General features: G+C 43.1%; 1 protein-coding gene across 1 annotated transcript in view; it reads right to left on the bottom strand.

Moving 5' to 3' along the window:
- Nucleotides 1–2,324: 2,324 nt before the first annotated feature.
- The window catches only part of LOC147666376 (5'-3' DNA helicase ZGRF1-like), a gene marked incomplete at its 3' end in the record, with an annotated part of 444,183 nt that continues 420,513 nt past the window's right edge, over nt 2,325–25,994 (bottom strand). Inside the window, exon 16 of the mRNA XM_086949098.1 lies at nt 2,325–2,521. Coding sequence (XP_086805224.1) covers nt 2,325–2,521 — 197 coding nt within the window. The remainder of the gene's footprint in view (nt 2,522–25,994) is intronic.

Here is a 25,994-nt window from a genome sequence, read left to right as displayed (position 1 = left end):
GTCCCTTGATAGCCCTTGATAGCCCGGATCAGTCATGTTTTATACCATACATGGCTATGCAACATAGCCTGCATCGACTGGCTGCTGCTTAGCGCTCAACCATCATATAATAGAGCCAACAGTTTCGCTCGTTTTTCACACTCTAAAGGAGTTTGATTAACTAGAGTGGTCATAAATATGGGCGGTGCTAAAAAAGATGGGTTTTGGCGCTGGATATTTGTCCTGGGTGAGACTGATATATGAAGACCCGTTGGCTAGGGTTAAAGCCAATAGAACTTTCTCAAAAGACTTCAGGCTAGACAGAGGCACATGACAGGGATGCCGGACTTGATCGATGATTTTCAGTGGAACACCTTTCTAAAACGTTGCCCTAGGATGCTTTTAGCAGGTAGAATATAATTTATGCCACACACTTTCAAAAAATCTAACCAAGTTTTAATTACTGGTGCAGTACGTCTTCCAAAATAAAATTCATGCAGCCTGGTTTATTGACCTAATTTAAAGTTATCCATAGGGGAAGCAGATGATGATGTAAATGATGTAGCCCACATGGATGGGCCACAATATTCAGAACAGCCATTGAGGCAATCCAATGTAAGAACAGATCTCAATATTTTTTTTTACCAATTCCTCATAACATGTTACTAAACATTTTATACTTTTTAAAGTATCTTTAGCAGAGTAAAAGACAAGAAGACATAAAAAGAAATAAGGAAGCTTAGGTCAAATTCTCATTTTAAAAATGTGTATTCTACCCCACAAATTAAAGTGCACCAAGGAACATTTGTCACAATCTTTCTTTTCCATAGAATGCGACTGAACTAAATTGTCTATTAATGTTTTTTAAGTTGCTCTAGAGATTATGATTCCTAAACATCTGATACAGTGAATGATCTCTGTGACCCCAGGTTAGATGGATTATGACTAGGGCAGATTTGGTTACTGAAATAACTTCAAACTTCTCCATATTTAGTTTGTAACCAGAAACCTGTTCCACATAATGAAATCAACTGCATTATTTATTACGGTATTTTCTGACTTGGTGCAAAGATATCAACCACTTATGGTCTAAGTTCTGGAGCAATGTAAATATTTGAACAGACCACTCAAATAAACAAGCATGACACAACTTACTTACCTTCAGTAACACTTTCTGGTAGAGACTGTATATATCTGCAGATTCCTCACATTTTGAATATTCCCCAGCCACCAGACTGGGTCCAGAAACATTTCAGCAGTATATCTGTGCACCTTAAGGGGTTGCTGTATGTCCCTGCACTGACGCCATTCCGGTCCAGAAAAGACGTGTAGAGAATATACAGGTGCCACTCCTGCATGCTGATATCAGTTGTTTTCAATACTGCCCATGACCCCAGACGCAGAGCCCAAGCAGCATTTTGGTTGTGACCAGTGTGCAGATTCTGAGACTTGGGATCCTACTAATGTATAAATTCCAACTACTAAACGAGTGTGGATGTGAGGGTTGATGAGGGATCTGCAGCTACAGTCTCTACCAGAAAGAGAGTTACTCAAGGTAACTTGTTTTTCTGATGGAGACTTCTAGCCGCACATTCCTCATCTTTTGAATAGGTACCAAAGCAGTACCCACTTGGAGGCGGGTCTGTTGATGGACTCAAACCAGAAAGCCCTGCAAGACCGAGCAGGCAAAATGCCCCTCTCGGCAAACCGGACTGTCCACACAATAGTGGCTTGTGAACAAATGGAAGAACACACAGGTAGCTGCCTGGATAAATGTTGAGGACATGGGCCTCCATGTGCTAACACAGTGGCAACTGTTTTGGCCCTGGTAGGACAAGCATGTAACCTGTCAGGAGGATACTTTTTAGCTAAAGCATAGAAGCTCTTAATGTAGAGCACTATCCAGTGGGAGATGGCTATCTTCTGCACTGACTTGTCTTTATTCGCTCCAGAAAACCCAACAAAGAGCTGATCATCCACCTAATACTCTTTGGTAGGAACTGTGTATAAGCTCAGCACTCTCTTGAGGTCCAAGCGATGGACTCTTTCCTACTCCTTGGGGTGGGGGTTTGGAAGAAGGTGGTGTACAACAGGTCAATACAAAGAGTTTGACATTTCACAATACACAATCACTAAATAAGAATTCCACATTGTGCAATCAACATTTTTGCCCCTTCCGTTAACACCAATGCTCAACACGCTAACACCATGATACCACAGAGTGGTCCACAATTAATCTTGTTTAGCCTGGTTTAGAAAGGAGTATTATCATTTCTTTTATACACATTCTAATCAATAAGCACTGCAATCGAGATGATGGAGCTAAGAGTAATGTTTCAACATACCGCACCAAGAGCTGGCATTCCTCGTACAGAAGTATTCTCTGGCACCTGATGTAAGAACCAACACTTTTGATGTCACAAAGTACCACCTTGTTCTTGGACTCTCCAGCCATGGCATTTGAAGACTTCACCTCATCAAGCCATTTAAAGAAATTGCACTGGTTTGCTTTGGGGGCATCACAGGTAAAGAAAAATCGACCCTAAGAAGGAGAAAACCAAAAAAGTTATGAGTAAATGAGAGAAGGTCTATTAGATATCATGCTACCAATGGTGCTTTGAATAAAACTGTTGTCACCACAATATATATCAGCAAAGGGCTTTGAAATATTTATCTTATAATATAAAATATCAAATGTCAATGATAAAAAATACAATAAAAACAACCTGGTCAAAAATGGAACAGTTTAAAGACATGAAATAAACTATGCGTTTCTGGGGCCTCTCCATATATTCATCAACTTTTATAGCAGGTTTATAGCATTCATTTGTTCTTGCTTATCTACTTAGTAGATGGTTTGCTACCAACGAAACTGTGTATGCACTCCCCAACTGAAGTGGAGCAAAGTGTTATTGACCTTTACCAAAGGTTCTTCTGTGTTGTTATTTTCCATAATTTGACATGCTTGGCGGAATAATTCCACTGACATTGTTAGTGATTGCTTTAACACCCGAGTTGCCACTCAGAGTAATTAAGGACAAAGGGCAAAATGTGCTAACACTGGATTTGCACAAAGTGGTTGCAAAATTGAGCACCAACTGTTTGGCAAATCCAATAAGATTTTGCGAATTGACCTATGTATTAGGTCGCTTCACAAAATCTCCGTAAGGAGTGGGTCGCAGTTTGGACGACCACCATATCAATAAAGTAAAATATTTTCTTTTTTAAACGCAACCCATTTTCCTCAAAGAAAAAAGTTATTTCTAAAAATAAGTTTGTTTGACAGCTAGCAGTGGTCTCATGGACCACTGCCTACTCCCCAACACACTTTTTTAACATTCACAAGAGAACCCCATCCCATTTAAAAATAACAACTTTTCAATAGTTTACGACCAAAATTGCAGTTGCAAATTTTTTATATCAGAAACACAAGATATTGGAGCACACAAGAGAATGTACAATTATAAATTCATTTAGCACGCAAGTCAGTGGTGGTCATTGTTCCTTAGTTGAATAATTCATTAGGTCTCGGTACATAAAAACAGTCATACAGAAAGAAGCAAACACATGTTTTAATTGAGGAGACTGTAATGTAATCATAATAATGCTTTTATGAACACTGCACTTCTAAAAACTATCAATAGCCGAATAAAAATTCTTCAGTTATTCTGAAACAGTCAATTTTGTAGTAGGGATTCTAGAACAGGTGCATAAAGTCATGAAAAACAATGCCAGTGCATATGTGCACAGTGACAGAATAAAAATACCAGTTTATTTTGAACCTACAATTTACCTTCACCAGTGACCGAGAAAGAAGAATAAAGATGTTTAAGTATAGTTGGCCTAAATGCATTCACCAAAACATGCCTGAGTGGAAAGTTCCAGAGAGCTATTCTTGCATAATATTTGCTGATATTTCCAGAAAACCATGAGAGGTGTAAATCAGGTCAGAAATTGTGCAAAGAAATTAGGTGGGTATAAGTAAGACAATGTTGATCCGCTGAAATTCTTTTTTACCTTACATTAAATTAACACTGAAGAAGGTTGATTCGTTTTCCATTTAGAGCTCTGGTTAAGTCAGTAGTATAACTATGTACATTTAAATACAATAAAATCTTTGCACAGAGACATAGCACAATCCTCAAAGACCTTTCCAGCAGAATCTTATGCTGCTATAATAGCTAACAAGTATTTGCAGACACAACGGTGCATACAAATGCTCAAAAAGAGACACTGTTAATTTGGATTTAAAAATAAAACGAGTCCGCTAACTTTAAGAAATCCATGTTCTCTGTAGATATATCTTTGAAATATCCCCAGCATCCGCAAGCAAGCAGCACCAGGGCGGCCAAAGATATCAAGACAAGCACTTCAGCTATGCGCAGGCCAGCCTGGAAGTGACACCACTGAAGAGCTATATGGTCAGTCTGAATCTGCTCATTGGTCTGCCTACACCATTAAAGAAACTTTCCAAAGAAAGAGTGAGGTGATGTGCTGGGCTTGGAGAATCTGAAATGGGGGTGCAGTATTCACAAGTACCTTATTACCGTAATTGATATTTTTATACAGCAGTTTCTTTCTTATTCCAAAAAGTCCTGCAACATTGAAAAAATAATTTTGAATGCTCAGAGAAACTATTAATTACTACCTGAAAATATTCTGGACACCCAAACATCTAAATAGCCTCTGTCCCGTAATTAGAAACGAAGCAGACGTATTTAATGAAAATATACAATGAGGAGCAGGTTTTCACCCTGCCATTATCTTGCATCAGATCTGAAATTTAAACAGCGAACATCTAAGTTCAGGTGCCACTTTTTGACTCCCCACAATACATCAGCGGCGGCTCCTCCGTTATGACTGTGGAGCGCCGTCTCTCTGCAAGCAGCAGCTGCAAAACTTGAAAAATAAAACAATAATACAGCAGGTTCATTATCATTTTATTTTTCTTTCCAGGCCAAGTCTTGGGGGCGGGGCCTAATCCATGATCATCATGGAGGAGGAGCGGTAGGTGCATTGCTATCAGTGCGCACGTGGGATTGGCCGGTCATCTCAGGACGGCAAACCGAAATGCGCACTGAGCTGTCTTCAACCCGAGCTGCGTTACCAGGTTGGAAACAGCGGGCACAGTTTCCCGGTCTCTCTGTGAGGCAAATGGAGGGCACACAGGCCAATCATGACGCTGCTCTAAGGCTGCCAGTAGCATGAAAGCAGCGTTAGGAATTGCCACAGGGGAGTCTGAGAGCATGTGCTACAGTGGGGCCTGAAAAGCAGCGATGCGGTAGGCTCTCAGGAAGTTTTTTTTGGGGTGTTTTCAATGTCCCCCCCAACCTGTACCCACTCTGCCACTTTGCCCAGACACCACCCGTGACTGCAATACATCCCGCTAGTCAACATGTAATGCTGCTGGCCTTTGTCTCCCCCTCTAAATGTAATGAATTAAGGCTAGTCTCAAATCAATTTGTGAATTTTCTAAGCCAGGGAGTACAAATTCCAAAAGCAGAAGAGCAGACCCAGATGAAATTCTGCAAATAATACTGGAAAAAGAAAAGTATGCTTAATTAATAGTTTGTAAAAACGTATATATCAAAAAGACTATGGGCCAGATGTAGGTCGCCCAATACAGGTCGGTAACGGCCAAAATTACCGAATTTCGGGCGTTACCGACCGGTAGGGGCTTTTTAGATGTAGGTGGCATTTTTTTAGGATTTGGTATTTTACCAAATCAGTAATTTAAGGATCCGGTAAAATACCGAATTCTTAACATACCTATTCGGTAAATTACCGAATCCAAGATGTAGGGAGCACTAAAGTTGGTGCATTGCTCAGTTAAGGATTCGTTATTTACCACCAACTACAAGTTGGTGGTAAATAATGAAAACCTTTGAAAAATCATTTTTTTTGCTTTTCCTACAGTGCGATGTGGCTGACATACATGCCCTTAGCATACATGTGCAACCATACATGTGCATCCATACACAATTGAGGGGTGCAACAGGGTGTCAAAGTGACACCCTGCCACCCTTCAATGTTTTTCCCCTTTTACCGAATCAGTATTTACCGATTCGGTAATTGCTATTCATTCCTATGGGCCTCCAGGCCCATAGGAATGAATGGCAATTACAGAATCGGTAAATACCGATTCAGTAATTACCGAAACTTACAGATTCAGTAATTTTTAACGAAAAATTACCTACATCCCATTTACCTATTCTTAAATACTGAATCGGTATGATTCGGTATTTAAGAATAGGTAAATAGAGATTACCTACATCTGGCCCTATATATGGTAAGTCCGCTAACAGTGGAATGGGAAACCTAAAAAAATATCTCTTCGTTATTCACAATGGAAGGCCTAAAAAGTTGACATGTCATGCAGATTTATATAGCGCATTGTCACCTGGGAAAATATACTGGCACTGAACAGGTGAGAGTCTAGCCTGGGGACTAGTGGGACTATTTAAAAAGCCAGGTCTTCAGCTTTTTGCAAAATTCAAGAAGAGAGGAGGAGGTTCTTGTGTACAGGTGATTGCATGTTTTAGGAGTGACATAGGAGAAGGCGTGACAGACGGATATGGTTTTCTGTATGCGTGAGATTCGTGCAAGTAGAAATCTGGGGCGAACGGAGGCGTCAGGAAGGTTTGTGAAAGGAGATGCAATTCTTGAAGAATGCTGGACCAGTGTTATGCAGTGCCTTGCAAGTGTAGGCGAGGAATTTGATTTGTGCTTGTTTGTGTATATGGTGCCAGCGGAGCTCCTTCAGGTGTTTTTTGATATGCGAGTAGTGCGGGAGGTTGGGTGATTCTGGCCAAAGAATTCCGAATGGTATGCAGCCTTCAATTGACCTTTTTTGTTGATCCCAGCATAGAGGGTTTTCCCGTAGTCCAGCTTGCTTGTGACCAGGGCGTGGGTGACAGTTTTCCAGGACCTGGTTAGGAGCCAATATAAAAATCTTTCACAGCATCTTCAGAGTATAGAAGCATGAGTCAGTGACGAGGTTGACTTGAGCAGTCATGTTAAGTTTGCTCTCAATGATGATCCTGAGGTTCTTGGAATAAGGGTAGATATCGGTACCAGGTGGAGTGCCACATTGAAGTGCTCTTCCTGAACATGAATATTTAGGTCTTGTTGGTGTTAAACATTAGACAGCTGGTCTGCTTTCAGTGGGCGATTTCAGTCATGCAGGCCTGAACTTGATCAGGGCACTAGGTATCTCGTCTGTGAGGGAGAGAATGGGTTGTGAGTAATCAGCATAGGAGATGACGATTTCGTGAGAACGGTTGATGCAGGCTACAGCGAATATGTGTGCATTGAAGAGGGTCAGTTCAGATAGGAACCTTGAAAACTCTGCAGATGAGGTTGTGGCGTCCAAGGTGTACAGTGCCAGGTTGACTGACTCCTTCCAATCAGGAAGCGGCAGTCATTGAATTGCATGTCCATGGATTCCAATGTTGTGTATGTGCTGAATGAGGATGGGGTGAGAGGCTGTGGAGCGGTTGAGGAGGATGAGGACTGCTGTGTCGCCTCTGTCCATAGTGATGCGGGTATAATCCATGGCGGAGATGAGGGCAGTTTTTTACTTTGGCTGGGTCTGAAACTAGACTGAATGGTGTCAAGGAGTTGGTGGTCGTACTCGGTGAGGCGCCTGTTGATGATTTTCTTTAAGATCTTGTCCATGAATAGTAGCAGGGATATCGGTCTGTAGTTGGCGAGCTTTGAAGGGTATGCAGAGGGTTTCTCAGCGGACAGCTGCGTGTTTCTAAGCATCTGGGAAGGTTGCAGAACAGGTGGAAGCATTCAGAATGGGAATGAGCATGGCGCTGAGGGGTTGCAGGCCTCAGGAGTCTGCATGGGGGAGGAGGGTCAGATGGGCCACCTAAGTGGATGGACTTGATGGAGAGTAAATGTTTAAAGACGATTGCCTCCATCAATTCTCGCTATAAAATGAGATTTACAATACTAGTCAAAGTCAAAGCCAAACAGTTCTTTATCCGGCAGCCAAGAGCCATAAAAGCAAACAGCTTTAAAAAGAAATGTCATTAAAATACATTTTATACATAACTTAGGTCACATAAAAGTATCTACACAGAGGAATTCAAAGGCATTCGGCGTTACTATTTGATCGGTCACATATAAACCTACAAAGAGTACATCAAATAAAGTGAAACAGTGCTAGGCATTAGGCCAGAAGCTATAGGCATTATCTCATAGAGTGCACATTATTATAGTTTGGGAAAGCATGCTTGCACTGGCTGATGAAACAAGGTGGCTACTGTGGTGGAAACTTTTTCCTATGTTTGAAGGCCCCTAATAGAAAACTTGCCGCCCCAAATCAGACCATGGGAGAGGATAACATTTGAAGATAGAAAAGAGAAGACCTGACTTGAACAAATTGACGATCTCTAAGTAATGGTAAAATATGTTTTCTGTGCAAAGAATCATAGTAGGCGCAGAAAAACAAAGTGGAGAGTATCCTGCTCTAAAAAATAATCATAGGCGCAGGGTTTTAGTGAGCCAGGTTTCAAGTAACCTTGGGGAAATGCCAAAAGCCAGGGAACCAGGTTCAGACAAAATCTGGTCTGAACAAAATGATGATATGCTTTGTTAACATAGGTAAGATATGGCTGCATCTGTGGGCCCAAGCTCAATGTGGCAAACCTTCTCACCGAAAGCTTGGCTAGTTCCATCTCCTCCCTAAGCCCTTGCCGCTTGTCCAAAAACTGCTTTTTGAAATATCGAATAGCAGTCTTGCCCAGGGACCCGGGGCTCAGGAACAAGTCAGGACAGCCGAGCCATCTAGCCTGTTCCATTATGTATTTCAACCAGGGAATGTCTAACACCCCCTTCAATGCATGCAATCAGTAATTATAAGTTGGTTTAAGTTGGGGTTCAGACTTGGCCAGATTCTAAGCCAGCGCAACAGCGGTGTGACGGGGATCTGATCCGAAATATAACCCACCCCCAATTCCTTATGTAAATTAAAAACAGGGGTTGCAGTGGGGACCACAAGGAGTTTAGGCATTAAATTGTTCTCAGCCCCCTAGATTCCCTTCACATCTTTGTAGCCCCAAATGTCACACCCATACGTGGCCATTGCGATACATTTTGTGTTATAGACATTCAATAGTGCGGGAAGGGGTTTTGGCCCAATCTTTTAGCAAAATCCAGGGTGGCCCCTGCTGCTCTGACTAAGATATTCTTTTTAAATATTCGTTGAGAGAACCATGATCCTCGTTTGTCAAATAGTACCCCTAAGTATGGAAACGTGGACACTTTGGTTAGTTAGGCCCCCTTGCAATAAAACTTGGCCTTAGCCGCCTTTCGGGGACCTATGGTCGTAAGTATATGACTTCTTAAAATTTGTGGTTAGATCTAATGAGTCCATAAAGGCTATAAAACTAGTTAAAAGTTGTTGAAGGCCAAATGCGGTTCTGGCCAGTAGAACTGCATCATTTGCACACAGGAGTGTAGGGATTATCTTGTAGCTAGCTCTTGGTATGTCTTTGCAAATGGATATTCGGGAGTCTCCCAGTTTTTTAATGTGTAGCATGAACAGCAAAGGGGTCAAGAAGCACCCCTGCCGGACTCCCCTTCTTACCTGCCAGGAGTCTGTCAGACTCCCGTCTGCGTTGTACCTTACCACTGCCGTGATATTTTCATGGGCAGTGTATGAGAAAGAGACCAGTTCAACATCTAACCCAGATCGCGTAAGACCAACCACAGCTTCGACCTATTAACATAGTCAAAGGCAGAAGGTTAGATCCATGAAGGCCAGATGTAAAACTCCTCTCTTAGCGATGGTATACTTCTGAACCACTAAATGCAGGTTACGGCTTTGGTCCAGAGTCCCTTTTCCCAGCCTGAAGCCATACTGCATATTGGAAATAATGTTAACATGATCAAGCCAATGTTGATGTTAGGCGATCCAATATTACTTTCCCCAAAATGTTAGCAGCTGAATCTAAGAGGGAAATCGGTCTATAGCGTGCAGGGTCATCCTGGGCGCCCTTTTTAAAAATGGGGATGATAACCGCCTTTGCCCATGATGTGGGAAAGCCACATGAGCAGGCTGCCTTAAAAACATGAGTTAAAATTTTGGCCCAGACTTTGGGATCAGCCTTATAAAGGTCCGCTGGTACCCCATCTGGGCCAGGGGCCTTTCCTCCAGATCTTGAAGTACTAGCTTTATAAACCACGTCTATGCTGAAATGGATGGGAATGCTTGCTGGACATGGAGTTATTTCGGGGTCTTTTAGATTTACGTCGCTATAGATGTTACCAAAATGCTGTACCCAGAGCTCAGCAGGCATCCTACAGTCTCTGCTAGTGTTTGGCGTATCAGAAAAAAGAAGGCTGTTGACAACTTGCCAGAATCTGGTACTGTCAGCCAGGGCGCTAGTTGGCTGAGCGCCTCCCAAGCCTGCTCCCTTATTGGCTTCTTCCTTACCTGAACTGCAAGTTTATTGTCCTTCCTGCGGCTCCTTATTAATACTGCGTCCCTAGGGTTTTGCTGAAGGGCCAGCATTAGCTTCTTATGGGCTGCTGAACAAGCATTGTCAAACCACCTTTTAAGTTTTGGGCCACGAGCTCTAGTTTTGGAGGTTAGGTCGGATGCTACCTGCTTAGTGATTTTGTGGAAGGCCTCTAGGATGACTCTACCCTGTGGGACAGGATCCATACAAACTTGGAACTCCGGGGAGCAGATGGAATACAAATTATCTAAAAAATCTCTGCGGTGATCCTTTACTACTTCAGTCTCCGCACTTGGTGTTTGGTACTAATGTTAGGATTAGAGATTTCATTGACCACCCCCTTTTATGCGGAAGAGAGGGAGAGATCCAGTATTAGAGGATTATGACCGCTGTGGGAGTTCCAAGTAACACATACATTTTTTACAGCCAGAGCTAATAATGCAGATAACATGATGTGGTCAATTATACTAGAGCTGCCACTGCCTACATAGGTAGGGACCAGGACAGAGGCGTCTGTTTCTTGTAGGTATTGCAGATTATGGGATGAGAGGAGACATTCCAAAAAGTAGCCTAATGGTGTGCGCTTAAAATGATCTGACGTTTCGGAACCATTCCCCTCCTCTAACGTGGAAATACAGTTAAGACAACAATGATGGATGTTAAAATTCCCTAAAATTAACGTGTCATGATAAACTTGTCTTCCTGCCCCATAACTTTCAAGAAGATCCTCGAAGGCTGGAAGATGTTCAGTCTTGTGAGATCTGGAGAAGGAATTGTAAAAATTAACCACTAGCATCATGGGAAGATTCTTGCATGACCATTCCAATGCTAGCTCATGAGGTAATCGACAATCAGTTTGGCTTGGTAAGAAAGCTTAAGAGAAAACATTAAAAGAAGACCCCCTTGCTCTTCCCATGTTCTAGGGGATAGCGTGTTTACAAAATGTGATAAAACCATCCAAATAAAAACAATTGTTGGGTTCCCACGTTTCTTGTAGGGCAATAATGTGGTGTGTAGCAAGAAATTATTCCCAAGATATGTTGCCCTTCTTTGACCTGGTGCCAGCTATATTCCAGGACAAGACTTTCCTGAGAGGGTCAGCGGGGATGGCCGAAGTAGGAAGGGGATTGGGGGGATTATCCAGCAAAGGTGAGAGTATAGGAGCAGGTACACGTGGCTTGGTAGATTTACAATACTAATTTTAATGAACTGTGCAAAATAAATGATGAAGAAAAACATAAGATCGTTTACTGCATCATAAAAGCATGCAGAAGTGTTCTGAAAACCTGAAAATGTGAAAATCCGTAAATAAAGAGAGAGAAAAACAGTTATTTGCTTATGCAATGTAAACATGTGTTTAACAAATCAAATATGGTTAACTAAGAAAATGTGCTACTGATTACCTAACGTGACAAATGAAAAGAATGCTTACAGAATTAAACGCTTGAAGCCGATTGAAATGCTTAGTTTAAAGATGTTTAACAATTCAAGATTTGCTGTTTTATTCTAGTAATATGAGAAAATAAATGTGAATAACAAAAGTGATGCTTAACAATCAGTTTGAAAAATAAAAAAATTGTGAAATGTTCTTTTAAACAGTACCTAATATTGACATGTAACTTCTTGAGAAAAGAGTAGTAAATACAGTTTACTAAGAAAACTGAATTATTCATATTAATGTGTGTTTTATATCAATCATAATGTGGTAATGATTTAACAAATGTTCGCGTTGGCCTCTTTTCCTTGTTTTGAAAAACTGAATCTAGCTGAAGTTGTCATTTCAGATGCTATGAGTTTCTTTTCATGCTTATGAACAATAGGTCCTTTTCTGGTTCAGCAACACTTTTGACAGAAATGTATCAATACAATTGCAAACCCAGAGAGAGCCTCTGGGAACGGAGAGTCAGTGAACAAATGAATTTTTTTACTTCTGAGGAAAGGATGAAAGTTATAAAGTTGTTGATATTGATGATTTAGCAAAAGGGATTACTTAATGCTTCCGGATTTCTTAGTAAGGTATTGATCACACCATGAGCAGCCCACTGAGAACAACCAATGGAAACCATAACCATAATTTGTGGGCATAACCTGAGAACTTTTGGAAGTATAATTGCCCCCGTGGAGGAGGAGTCAGTACTGGTTAGCCTTTTCAATTTCCTTGCCTGGCATGCTGTTGGACTGAACTCCGATTCTTGTTCCTATGCCAAATGCATTTGGACTGAACTTTCTGAACTGACTCAACCTGTACTTTACCGGTTGGTAACGTGAGCAGGTATAACTCTTCGACTAGACTCTCCAGTATTCCTGTGACTCCTTACGATTCAACTCTGCATACTTGGTTTGTTTAACCTGAATGATGAACTTGACTTTTCCATATCTCTCTCTCTTTATTCTTTGGTGATCAGCGACATTTATATTTACTGAATCTGTATGACAATGTATGACTACTTGCACTAAATTGTTTTGATGAACAAAAGCTTACATGTGATTTGCGTTTCTTGACCATTCAAATTGAGGCTTAAATGATATACATGAGAAATGTTATTGTGTTTGAGTCATTCTTGGTGCATGAACTTCTTGTTATAAGTTTTATTAATTAATGCCTATTGAAAGTTGTTTATTGTCAGCATGAATTTGGCATCTTCCTATTCCAGGTCCTTGTAAGAATTTGCCACATGTTATCTTAAAATCCAAGTCCCTGTTAGGTCACTTAAAAGATTCATCAGAGGAACTGAGGTTGCTAAGTGTTTTGATATGGGCCTAGAGAGGAAACTATTAGAAAATGTATAAAGGATGTAAGTATATGGAAATACATTTTTACCAACCTTCATGCTGCATCAGTTTTCTAGTAGCAGAGGATAGTTAGTTTGACTAACTAAACTAGGATATGAAGAGACATGATTTAAAGTGATTGGGTTTTTATAGTGTGAAGATAATATTAGGGTTTTGACAGGTTATTGAGTTTTGACATTGATGAAAAGATTAAAATGGACTTGTGACTACAGAAACATTGTCGGTTTGTGAAGATTGTATGTTTATGTTGTGGTCCGTCCTGACTTAAATGAGTAAAGGTCAGTCGAGGCTTAAGATCCCGGGATAAGGCTGCAAGCTGTCTTAATGTGGCATACACTAAGTGTGTTTGTGTGCTGTTTTGTGAGTACTGAGCTTGGACGTTGTTGTGGGCACTGAGAAAGGGAACTTGATGCACGACAAGTTGGAATTGTTGAGATTTCTTCTGGGAGCGCACTGGGAGAGATCTAAAGAGTATTTACTTATTGAGAGTGAAACCGCACTGGTCGAGGTTATCACAGGAAGCAAAAGATATTTTTCTGAATGAGTGAGTATCTATAATTCTTTTAGTTGAATAGAAAAGTTGTTTTATATTTTATTCTTTTGTGAAGATTGTTTTTAAAGGACGAGAGAAAAGACGACAAACAAATTGTTAGGGAGGATCAGTTGTAGTGAGGACGTAGAATGACGTCCTAAAGTACCGCGCTGGTATTGATGGTTGGTTTAACCCGTGCTGGTATTATTGGATGAGAACGAACAGTGATTAGTAGTAGAAAACAATAATGCGGAAGAGAGTTTAGCATTTTTTAAACCACAGATTGAGTTAAAGGAAAGGAATCATGACATTTTTCAAATTGTTAAAAGCTTTAGTGCAAAAAGATGAGCTGATAACAACCAGGATTGGAGTTCCTGTGGCTCCGGAAAGCACACTTGCCTTGCAGATGTAATTACAGAAAGGATATCATGCTTGTATTTGGTTAGAAAATTGGGTAAAATACACAGCGAAGGATGCTCCCTTAGCATTTCCACAGAATGAGACATTTAATGTTAGAATATTAGAGAATTTGAGAGGACAAATGAATGATTTGAAACCTAACCCTAGGCCTATACAGTCTGGAGCCCTTGAAGAGTCGGGGCATGAAGCACATTGGAGTAAAAAAACAAGAAATGTCAGGGTAGATATAGAAATATAATACATCGATATGAGCAGACAAAACGGGAATCCCAGAAAAACATATGGAGACAAGATGTAGCTTTGGGAGCCGGAATGTACCCGGTAATGGTAGCTGAACAAAAAGAAGGAGAGAAATGTAAGGAAAAGAGGAAACATTTAGAGGAGGAAAAGGTTCAAGTACTCCCTGGATCAGATGAGAATTTTGAGGATATAGATGATACGCTGTTGAATGAACTTTTGCTGAATAGACCCCCACCTTATAATGAAGAACAACATAATTCAGAGACTAATCCGTTTGAAGGTTTAAGACCAGAAGCTTAACCTTCAGACTTAAATCCAGCTTATAAAAGAATAATTTTAGATGAGAATCGGACCCCTGAGAGAGCAGGATTTTCCAATATAGTTATGACAAGTAATCCTGATTCACTATCAGTAACTGTAACAATTGATCCGGTTGTTCCTCTTTATCAGACAGGGCAAGGAGTTTCACAGATGCATGCAATAACACTCCCAAGTGAAAATATTAAGGAAATACATACATTACCAGCAACAAGAGAAATTGTGAGAAATCAGGGAATGATGAGTACACCAGTGAGAGTAGAGACTAATGAAAATAGTGCAGAAGAGTGCAGTAGAACACATTCTATCATGGAACAGGAAAGTGAGTCATTAATAAATATTTCAGAGAAGGTCCTTGAAACGCTGAACAGAGGACAGCAAATAATTAATGAGAAAGGTTTACAAATGGATAGTCAGAAAACAGATTCACATTAACATTTAGACTCCTTTAGGGTGAGGGGTTTATATGCAGGGATTTTTTTAGCCCTGAAGAAAACTGAGTGACCCATATGGGCAGTAACATTCAGCTGAAACATGTAAGGTAATTTATTGATAGATGTAGAAAAACGGAAAACGTCGAGTCACATATAATTTTCAATTATGATATATATGCCCACTTAATATAGAGAAACCTAGGGTTTATCCATAGTCATTTTTAACTTGAAACCTGCACTAATATCCAGAAGAATTCTTTATCAATAGCTCAATAAAAAATCTCCTCAGATTTGGTTGCGGCCATCCGGGTGGTATACACCTACCTGGCTGAGGGGAGGAACCAATGATGAAACATGTCGTCATACGGCGGGTGAGGTGTCTCCTCTAATATCAACAGATATTCCTGTAGGACATGATTGGAATGCCCATGTTGTGGATGGATTGATAGATGTGCTGTCATACTCTGTGTGGTACAGTAATTTGTCATAAACAAGTCCACTTGAACCACTCCACAATATGAAAGCATCTGGTTCTCCTTCTTCTGAGGAAGATCCTACGGATGGGCCTCGCAAAAAAAAGTCAAAACAACCGCTTTGTTGTTCTGTTCCATCACTTGATCAGCTGCTGAAAGCCTTAGTGGTGTGACTAACAGCCATAGCTTCATGCTCTCTTTGATTGGTTAAAACAATGTCACACCCCTTTGAAAATGAGGTAGCAAATAGCCCCACCAAAATATTATATTCATTTTACTATTTCTGAACAGTTGGCCTTAATAATTATCTCAAAGGAAGGGGACAGGTAAGAGTGGTAAGGGCTAATATGATGAAAAAAGGGCACTTTATCTGTAGATTTCTAGATGATTCCCCACACATTAAGCAACACATCTGAAGTACTGGGTCTTTAAGAACCCAGCGGTGCCAGGGAAAACACCCGAAGACTTCGAGTCCTTCCTGTTTCAGACTACAGAAACACAGAGTCTTCTAGGTGAAGTCAAAGACCGTATTTTATTGGCTGCAGCCAGTAACAGATATCCTAGAAGTACAACACGGTGTATGTTCTCAGGAGACTGCTCACTCTTACAAAGCCAGCCTTCTCTTTTATACAAAATATTATGCTTTAGGCAAACATTCCTTATTTTACAGTTGACCATTCACATATTTTCACTACAAAGAAAAAACAGAGTCATGATGACAAGCCCATATTTCAGTTTGTTCAGCCCACAATCAATTACTCGGCAAGGCCCAGTATTTTCATCAGATATCAACGGACCCCCAATAAAAACGGGCACCTCCTCCTCGTAAAGCAAGTCATAAAGAAAGAAACAGGGACAGGTGTGTGTAAGATTAGGCATGGTTTGTGTGCGATGAAAGGTTTATGATATGTTGTGCTTTGATGCTAATCTCAATCGGCCACTGGGAAAGGAACTGGCCGAACAGGTTTGGCTGCAGGCAGTGGACTCAGCTCGCCCAGGTCACAGAGGAGTCAGCAAAGATGTACGTGTCCTTCCGACCCGATTTTGGCTTTAGTCATTTGGCCTAGGTGAGGGCAATCACAAAATGGCTGCCGTTCACAAAATGGAACCCGAGGGTTCAGGACGGAAACTCTGATTTCAGGGTGATTTCGTCACCCGAATATGACAAAAATGCTCGTACATAGTATCCTAACCATTCGCGGTCTGCTGATACCAAAATCGTCATGATACGACGATGTTTACAACACGGGTCCAGAATTTTCAGTACCACACACCCTCCTTTTGCCCATACATAGGCAATAACCTATACTCACGCCAATCTGAGTCCAGGTCTATATTCATAAAGTCATTGAGATGTTGCTGTAGCATCATCCTATTACTTAGCTCGTTTCTCGATACAGGTTTCCTTACACACGATGTAGCACAGAGGCCCCATATTGCAGGAGCACACTGTACACACAGACAGAAAGGAAAAGAATGGCTAAGATCATCCCAATGACTATCAGAATCTTCCATCCCCAGGCGGATATCAGTTCCCAGAACCACCCCATCAATGACCAATCTCCTTTATCCACGTGAATAGATTCAGAGATCTTATGCAGTTTGGAAATGGCCTGGTAAACTGTCGGAGCGTTATCTGGGATGAAAATACAGCAACTTGATTGGATCACTTTACATACCCCACCTCGGTCTGCAAGTATGACGTCTAATGCGACCCTATTCTGGAGAGTCATAAGCCGATCCGACTGGAGCTCAGCCGTCAAAATACTAAGGGCACCGGCAGTTTTAACTACGGTGGATTCAACCACCCTTTTCAATTGCCTTATGTTCCTGCTGTTAACCATAGGTCCCCAAAACGGCAGAAAACCCTTTACGAAATCTCCAAATTCTTGTCCTGCAGTGTCTTCTTTACTGATGACACCTCTAACTATCCTTGTCTTATGGTAATCTGCTGCGGCCGTATAGGTGGGAGGCAACAGGAACGAAACAAAACATGTGCCCGAAAAGTCAGGGGGCGACCATGTATAGGCTCTATCATGGCAGATGAAATAGGTACCCTTAGCTGCTAGAAACGGAGGGGAAGTCTGAGACGAAAAAACTTATGTTTCAGTGCAGATACTTTTCCCTAACTGAGCTCTGGGATTCTTGCCATTACCTTGCAGACATAGGTGACCCTGATGGGGTATAACCCAAATCGGGGAGGATCTCTTTGCTCGCTGGTTCTCACTCAGAGTAACTCCATATCTTGTTATATTCCATCTATCATAAGCTTGCAACTCATCTCTGGGAATCGTTCTGTACGAGTCAATTGTTCTGCTCATATTTGTGATTCCCACTACCAATGCCTTATTGCTCGAGTTACTTCTCGTGGAACGTGGGGGATATGGTTCGATGGCATATATGAACATCGTCTGAAACGCCCACAAAGAACCATTGTAGCTAAATGGTAAGACCAAGTATGGGATACCCTTATCTGTTGTATGTGGCATAAGACCACACACCCAACAATTAGTTGTGTTCACTACTAATTGGTGTTGGTGTAAAAGCTGGATGAAGGAGTTATTGATAAACTCTAATCTTCTAGTGGACTCATGCTCTGGCAGAGGGTGAAAAGAATGCGAGGAAACAGTAGATGGAGGTATGGGCTGTGTAGTGGGTGCAAAGGTCACTTGAAAAGAGAATAAAACATATCCTATTAAAAACGACATTACACTAAGCAACATGAATATACATAATATCAAAAATCGTTTCTTTGTCATCAATATACACATTCTGGCTTTAAAGTTCATTTGTTTGGCAGGTCTCTCCATCCCGAAAAACTCCATCCTCTCTAAATTGCTGCCCGCGGCGGTAGGGTGTTCTATGCTAAGGAATGCTTCTGTCAGTTCAGGGCAACTCCCTTAGACCGACCAGAACTGTCGACCTAACGTCTTCAGCTGCACTCCAAAGACTTAAGCAACCGCGACCCTAGCAGCCGAACCCGGATGGCGGTTCGAAAAACAAAAATGAGCAAGTTTCTCAGAAGAGAGAGCTGCACTTTCAAAAATAGAAAAAAAGAATTTTTATTTGTCCATAGTTCTCGGCCTCAAATTATAACGGCTTTTTCCAGGTACTGTCTGGTTCTGAAACAAGAGTTCAGGCTCTGTAGTGTTCAATCGAATTGACGGTGGCACAGCTTCTTGCAAGATATTGTCGCTTTTTTGTTCAGAAATTGTTCCTTTTACATGTTGTTGGACCCGGCCCTTTAGGCAGGTTCACCCCGAGACTTTATGCTTTTTCCTAGCCTGTTTCTGTGACCTGGTGTTGGTGATTTTAGGCCTCTGCGCACTTTTTCACTGTGGTACAGTGTAAAGTGCTTGAGCTCCCTGTGTATGTGTGGTGAGTGACCTGCCCTCCCATAGGAATGAATGGGGAATATGTATGCCCATGGTAGTTCCTGATGTGTGGGGAGTGCAGGGGCGAGTTTGATATGTACGAACTCGTGAGATTGAATGCTGCGTGATGGTATATGCGGCATGACTGTGTCTAGTCTAGAAGTGCCACTTTTGGAAGTTGTTATATTTGTGTAATTTGTGTCTGGCGTGTGATTGGCTGGTGAGCCTGGTCCAGGAGTGCCTGGGCCTGCTTGTGGATTGACTGTCTGGTTTGAGAGTGACAGGGGCTGGGGAGCCCCAGGAGGTTGTCTGAGTCAGCCCGTGGATGGAAGGCTGCATCTGCTGCCAGGGAAGTGGGAGGAGATGGCACCTGGGAGTGACTAGGGCTGTGCCTGCCTGACCACAATGCTGGCTCCACCTCCCGCTGGGCGAATGTCACCTCTGTCCCTGACACTGAAGAGAGTTCCCTAAAACCAGTTCTAGCTGGTTCTCACACTGCCTGCACAAAGACTTCAAAGACTTTTCTCTGTATAAGAAGGGGCTGTGTCCCCTTCCAAAAGGTTCTTGTTTTCTGACTTGAATCCTACCAGGGGCGTGCTGCTGCTTGGGCTCAGGGGAATCCCTGGGCCCTGCCCTGCCCCTGGACACCTGATGGACTTTCCTGGACTCCTGGGGGACCCCTCTGCCTTGCTTGGGCTGATGGGGGGACATTGCTTTGCCCCCTTGAAATCTCTGGGACCTTTGGCAGCATGGAGAAGCTGCATTTTCCTTCAAGAGACCTTTTTTCTTGCCTTTACCCAGGTTTGTTGAAGCCTAAGCGCTTGGGAGCGCTTGACTGGTATTTATAGCGCCTGGGAGCGCTGTATATTACTTTTAGCGCTGGGAGAGTGCTTTATTTGAACCCATTGCGAGCGTGGCGCCCTCACGCATTTTGCGTGAGGTTTGGCAGGTGCCTACCCTGCGACTTTGCCCGTTTATTTACTTATTTTACGAGTGCCCACCTCGCTTCTTTATTTTATTTTAATAGCGAGGGTGCCCACCCCTCGTTGTGCCCCTTTATTCACCGCCGCGGCCCGAGCTGTGTGTAATGGCCGCCGGAGAAGCTTGCCTCAAGAGCCGCGCAGCCATTGGTTGGCTACGGGAGGCTAGTCCTACGAGCAGCATGGTGATTGGGCGGCGTCACGAGGGGCTTGTCCTTGAGCCGCACTCGGATTGGCCGAAGAGCCGCCGTGTGTGAGGCGGCACGAAGGAAGAAGGCTGATGGTGCTCACGGGGCTCCCGTGAGGAGGAGGGAGCCCCGGGAAGAGAGGAGGAAGCGTGGCCTGCTGCTGGGGCTCCCGTGTGCTGTGGGAGCCCCGGAGAGAGAGAGAAGTCCGGCGCGAGGCTCCCCGGATGGAGGGAGAGCCCCGAATGAGGAGAGCCGCCGATCGTCTGGCAAACCGGTGAGTGGGGCAGACGAAAGGGAGGGGCGCCGGGACACATTGTCGGTGTCCACCCCCCCCCCAGTAGCACGAGCTCACGCTTATTGTCAGTGTGAAGCCACGAGGGCTTCAAGGGCGGCCTCGGTTGGCAGTGGGTCGCCCCAACGCGTGTAGAGCCCTGAGAGGCTCCCTGCCCCTATTATTGTGTTGAGAGCCACGGAGGCTCTAGGGGGGGCATATCCGATTTGCGAGCCCAGCGAGGCTCGAGGGCCATTTTGTGCTTAGAGCCACGGAGGCTCTGGGGGCACAGTTGTTTTGAGAGCCTGAGGGCTCCATGGAGACTATTTTGTTTAACACCTTGGCTGCTAAGGAGTTTTTCCCTCTTGCGCTGGGTATTCAGGATCCCCATTGTTCATGACAAGGTCAACTCGTCATAAGCACAGCGCAGGTAAAACCCATGACGAGTTGACCTTGTCATGAGCACTGAAGGGGTTAAGGGCCTCTTTGGCTCCAGCGTTTGGCCATTTTTAGTTAGAGGGGGCGTCGGGGCACATTGCCGGTGCCCGCACTCTCCTGCCTGCGAGGAATGTGTTTTTTTTTTTAGAGCCTGTGTGGCTCCCACAGTGGGTGCAGTTTGCGCCCAAGGGTCAGTGAGGACCCTGTCGCAGTTTTGAAGCCCCCAGCTGCCCAGCAATTAGTGGGCAGCTGCACCATTTAGGTATTGGGATGTCTTCAGGTGCCCAGCAAGTAGTGGGCACCTGCTACGTTCAGGCTTGTGCTTGGACTGGCGCTGCTTGGCAGCGTGCCCTGACATTTGGACACAGGGCGTCTGAGCCCCAACAAGGCCAGTTGGCCTAGGGACTGCCACAGAGGGTGGCTTATGTAAGTTTTGCGCAATGTGGTTACCTGCTATGTTTAGGATGGTAATTGCCTACTGTGTGTTTTTGCACTATTGAGTTATGTTCTGGCACCTCTGAATGTTTTTATGCATCATGTGTCTTCCTTGATTTTACACCTCTGAATGTTTTTATGCATCATGTGTCTTTCTTTCCCTGCGCTGCACCTCTGAATGTTTTAGGCGTCATGTGTCTCCTAGCGCTGCACCTCTGAATGGGTTTGTGATGCATCATGTGCCTTGTTCTTAACACCGCTGAATGTGTAGATTTATGCATCATGTGTTTCTCTTTACTACTCCTCTGAATGTATATTTATGCATCATGGGTAATGTGTTCTTTCCTAGACCCCTAAACGCTGTGTGATACTTAGGTGGTTGTCCTTACACCTCTGAATGTTTTAGGCATCATGTGTTTTCCTTTATTACTCCTCTGAATGTGTTTCATGCATCATGGGTAATGTGTTCTTGTTTATACCCCTAAATGTATTTTATTTTTAGGTGGTTGTTCTTTTTAGTACAGGTGGTCCTAATGAGGTCCTGATACCTGTTCCCAGTAGTTACTGGATGTGATTTATAACTGTTATTTTGTGCTATACTTATTCTAAGTTCTAGAAGTGATTTTATATCCTATATTCTATTTCCAAAAGTGTTGATTCTGACAGTGGCCCATGTGGCCCTGTCCTGTACATAATCCCTTGTGAATATTGCCCTGCCAGTTGGCACCATGTATATTGTGTGATACTATCTGATGTGTTTTTACAATACAAAAGTTATTTTATAAATAACCTTGTGTGGAGTTCATTTTGTGGTGTGCCTAATATGTTGTTGCTGTTGTGTGCTGGCGCAAATGCTTTACACATTGTCTCCGAGTTTAGCCTTACTGCTCGTGCCAGGCTACCAGGGGGTGAGCAGGGGTTATCTTGGCGTGTGACTCCCTTGCCCTGACTAGAATGGTGGTTTCTGCCTAGCTTTGGCGTCAGCCTTAGCCAACCAGAAATAGCCAGTTCTAACACATGTGCATCGCTAAAAGGCAGAAAACGAGGCACAGTCTCAGTTTCAGAGTCAGCGATCCCCTCCTGGACCCTATGGTCGTACGGAAGAGGCAGAGGGACCCTCTTACAGTGTACGCCGTGGATCCAGTTATTTTTCCCTTCTACTCGAACAGCTGATCTTATTGAGAGAAGGACGAGGTGGGGTCCGGTCCAACGGGGCTGGTCATTCTTTGTCCGGTGGAAGTTCTTGACCAGCACCCATGATCCAGGATCGATAGGATGTCCTGGAGCTTCAGAGACCTGAGGCAGAGTATCGTGAACCTGTTGGTGTAAAACACGCAATTTAGCCGTCAATTCATACAAATAATCAAGCAGTACAGGTTCGATTTCACTGAATTTTTTCGGCCTTGGCACTCCCCACATGTTGGCCGGACGGCCAAACACAATTCCATAGGGACTAAGTCCCACTCATGAATGCACAGTCATTCTCGTTGATAGGAGTGCTAAAGGCAGAGCGTCAGGCCATTTAAGACCAGAACTCGCTTGGATCTTGGCCAATTTCAGTTTTAGTGTGCCATTATAGCACTCTACTAGTCCAGCTGATTGGGGGTGATTTGCAGCATGGAATTTTTGTTGGATACCTAGCCCCTCACATACTTTCTTCATCACTCGACCCACAAATTCACTTCCATTGTCACTCCAGACCATTCTCGGCATTCCAAACCTAGGGAAGAATTCTTTGACAAGGGCATAAGCTGTGGATATGGCAGTGTTGTCTTTTAAGGGATATGCTTCTACCCATCTCGAAAAGGCACAAACAACGAGTACATATTTCAAATTGTTGCACCTTTCCATGTGGATGAAATCTAGCTGCAAAACGTCGAACGGATATGTTGGAGGCACAAAATGACCAGCTGGAGTTGGAGTTCCCCTACCAGGATTGTATTTCAGACACACCATAAAGTTCTTCACCAAGTTCTCTGCACATTTTGGAATTCCCGCATTCTGCCAAACCGGAGCCAACAACTTGCAAATCCCTTTCACGCTAATATGTGCCATTCCATGAGCCATTGTCACCACTGCAAGCACATACGCATCGGGTAACAACCATCTCTGATGCTCTGACAAATCAGTCCAACAACCATTCGAATCCAATCTACCCTTACTTTCTCTCCATTCATTCAACTCTTTCTCTGTAGCTTCAGCTTGAATGGATTTCACGCTCTCAATCGTATCTTCACACATTCCAACGTCACCAACCCATCTTGCAGGGCCTGCAACATACATTCGATTCATTACATCTTTTGCTGTTTCTTTTGCGATTTCATCAGCAAATGCATTTCCACGACCAACATCATCAGTAACCTTTTTGTGTGCACTGCATTTCACTTGTAACGGCAAAGTAAGAGATTCAAGAAGTTCATCACCAACTGTCCATGCTGGATCTTCGTCCCATGCGAAGTTAAAAATCCACGTTCACGCCACAAACGTCCAAAGCTATGAGCCACGCCAAAGGCATATTGGCTGTCAGTATATATGGTCCCTCTCATTCCTTTCGACAACACGCACGCTCTCGTAAGTGCAATTAATTCTGCTGCTTGAGCTGAATTATGTGGGATACGTGCAGTTTCAACAATCGTATGCAAAGTCGTGACAGCATATGCCGCAGTCGTATCACCATTCGGTAACTTAAAGCACGAACCATCAACCCACAAAGTACCATCATTTTCAGGAAGAGGAGTGTCCCTAAGGTCTATTCTCCCTTTCGTCTCTTCTTCAGTTCTCAGTCATGCTGTTCTTCACTACCATCATCTGTCTCAACTGAAATTGGCAACAACGTGGCTGGATTCAACGTGTTGCATCGTTTAATGTTGCATCGTTTAATGTGCACATGACTCGCTAACAACGTCAACTCGTAACCCGACAACCGAGCACTAGTTAGGTGCTGTGTCTTCGTACGGTTCAACAAGGTATCCACTGCATGTGGAACCATTACCACTAACGTGTTATCCATAACCAAACCAGCAGATTGTCGAATTGAAACAGCCGCTGCCGCCGTAGCTCTCAAGCAACTCGGCAACGCTCTAGCTACCGGATCTAAAGTCGACGAAAAGTACGCACATGGACGTTGCTTATCGCCAAACTGCTGAGTCAAAACTGACAATGCACATCCCTCTCTCTCGTGGACATACAATGTAAAAGGCTTACTGTAGTCGGGAGTACCCAACACAGGAGCCGAACACAACGCATTGCGTAATTCAGAAAAGCTTGTTTGACATTCGTCAGTCCAAGGAATAGGATTTGGAGTATCCTTAACAGTAAGAGCTATCAAGGGCTTCGCTAACAAAGAAAAATTAGGAATCCACTGTCTACAGTACGACGTAATACCCAAAAACGCGCGAACTTCTCTCTGTGTGGTAGGCACACTCATTTTCGCAATAGCTTGAATTCTTTCTGGGGTCAGTTTCCTTCCCTCCTTCGATAAGAAGTGACCTAAGTAGGTTACTTCTTGTCGACAAAATTGCAACTTGGAGAGAGAAACTTTGTGATGACAATCAGACAAGTGGTGCAGTAACGACAAAGTGGCTTCCCTGCAAATCTCCTCAGTATCAGCGGCAACTAGCAAATCATCGACGTATTGCATAAGTGCTGCACCATCAGGTAAAATCAACAGATCAAGTTGTGTCTTCAAAGCTTGGCTATAGATCGATAGACTCTCACAATAGCCTTGAGGAGCGCGTTTAAAGCGAAAACTGCGACCTCCTAAAGAGAATCCAAAAATGTCCCTACTCTCCATGGCAATCGGGATGCTGAAGAAAGCATTCTTCAAGTCAATCACTGAAAACCAGGTGGCAGTAGCCGGAATCAGAGTCAACAAGGCTGTAATGTCAGGCACAACAGGAAATTGTGGAACAAAAATCTTGTTCACTTCGCGAAGATCGATGACAAACCTATATACAGGAGGCTGTGAAGGATCAGTTCTCTTCAGAACAGGCAAAACAGGACTATTGCACACATTACCTCTCGTTTCCTCAACGACACCTTTTTCGATTAAATCATAAATAATCGCTAATAGTGCACGCTCACCATCACTCGAGATACGATATTGTGGAATGCGCGGTAACTTAGCATTCGCCTTCAGAGTCACAACATATGGAGGAATGTACAATAGACCCACATCATTTGGACCAGTAGCCCACAATGAATCTGGTAAGAGAGACAATTCAGATGGAAGACTATCTTTCGACACGTACATCGGAGAGATCACTCTCTTACCCAAAGTAAGATGTACTCCTGATGGAGAACAATACAATGTCGCATACAACCTCTTCAACAAATCCAATCCCAACAAATTCTCATTACAACCTATAGTCAAAAGAAGGGGTGCTTCGAACTTACGAGGACCAACAGAAAGAGACAACGGAGCAGACATCTGATTTGTAACGGGGGGCCAGAAAAACCTACAGAAACATTATCAAAGCCAGACAAAGGTGCGCCAGGGAGTTTAGAATGCATAATAGAACTCTTTGTAGCACCAGTATCCAACAGAAAAGGTTCTGACACACCTGATGCAATCACTTCAACATAAGGTCCACTCTGATCTACTGGAACTGAAACAACTCCCTCTCTTTGTCAATGGCTGTCCTAACA

This window comes from Lissotriton vulgaris, unplaced genomic scaffold (genome assembly GCF_964263255.1).
Source record: "Lissotriton vulgaris unplaced genomic scaffold, aLisVul1.2 SCAFFOLD_871, whole genome shotgun sequence".
Lineage (NCBI taxonomy): Eukaryota > Metazoa > Chordata > Amphibia > Caudata > Salamandridae > Lissotriton > Lissotriton vulgaris.
Note: the sequence above shows the minus strand (reverse complement) of the source record. Positions and strands in the feature narration are given on the sequence as shown.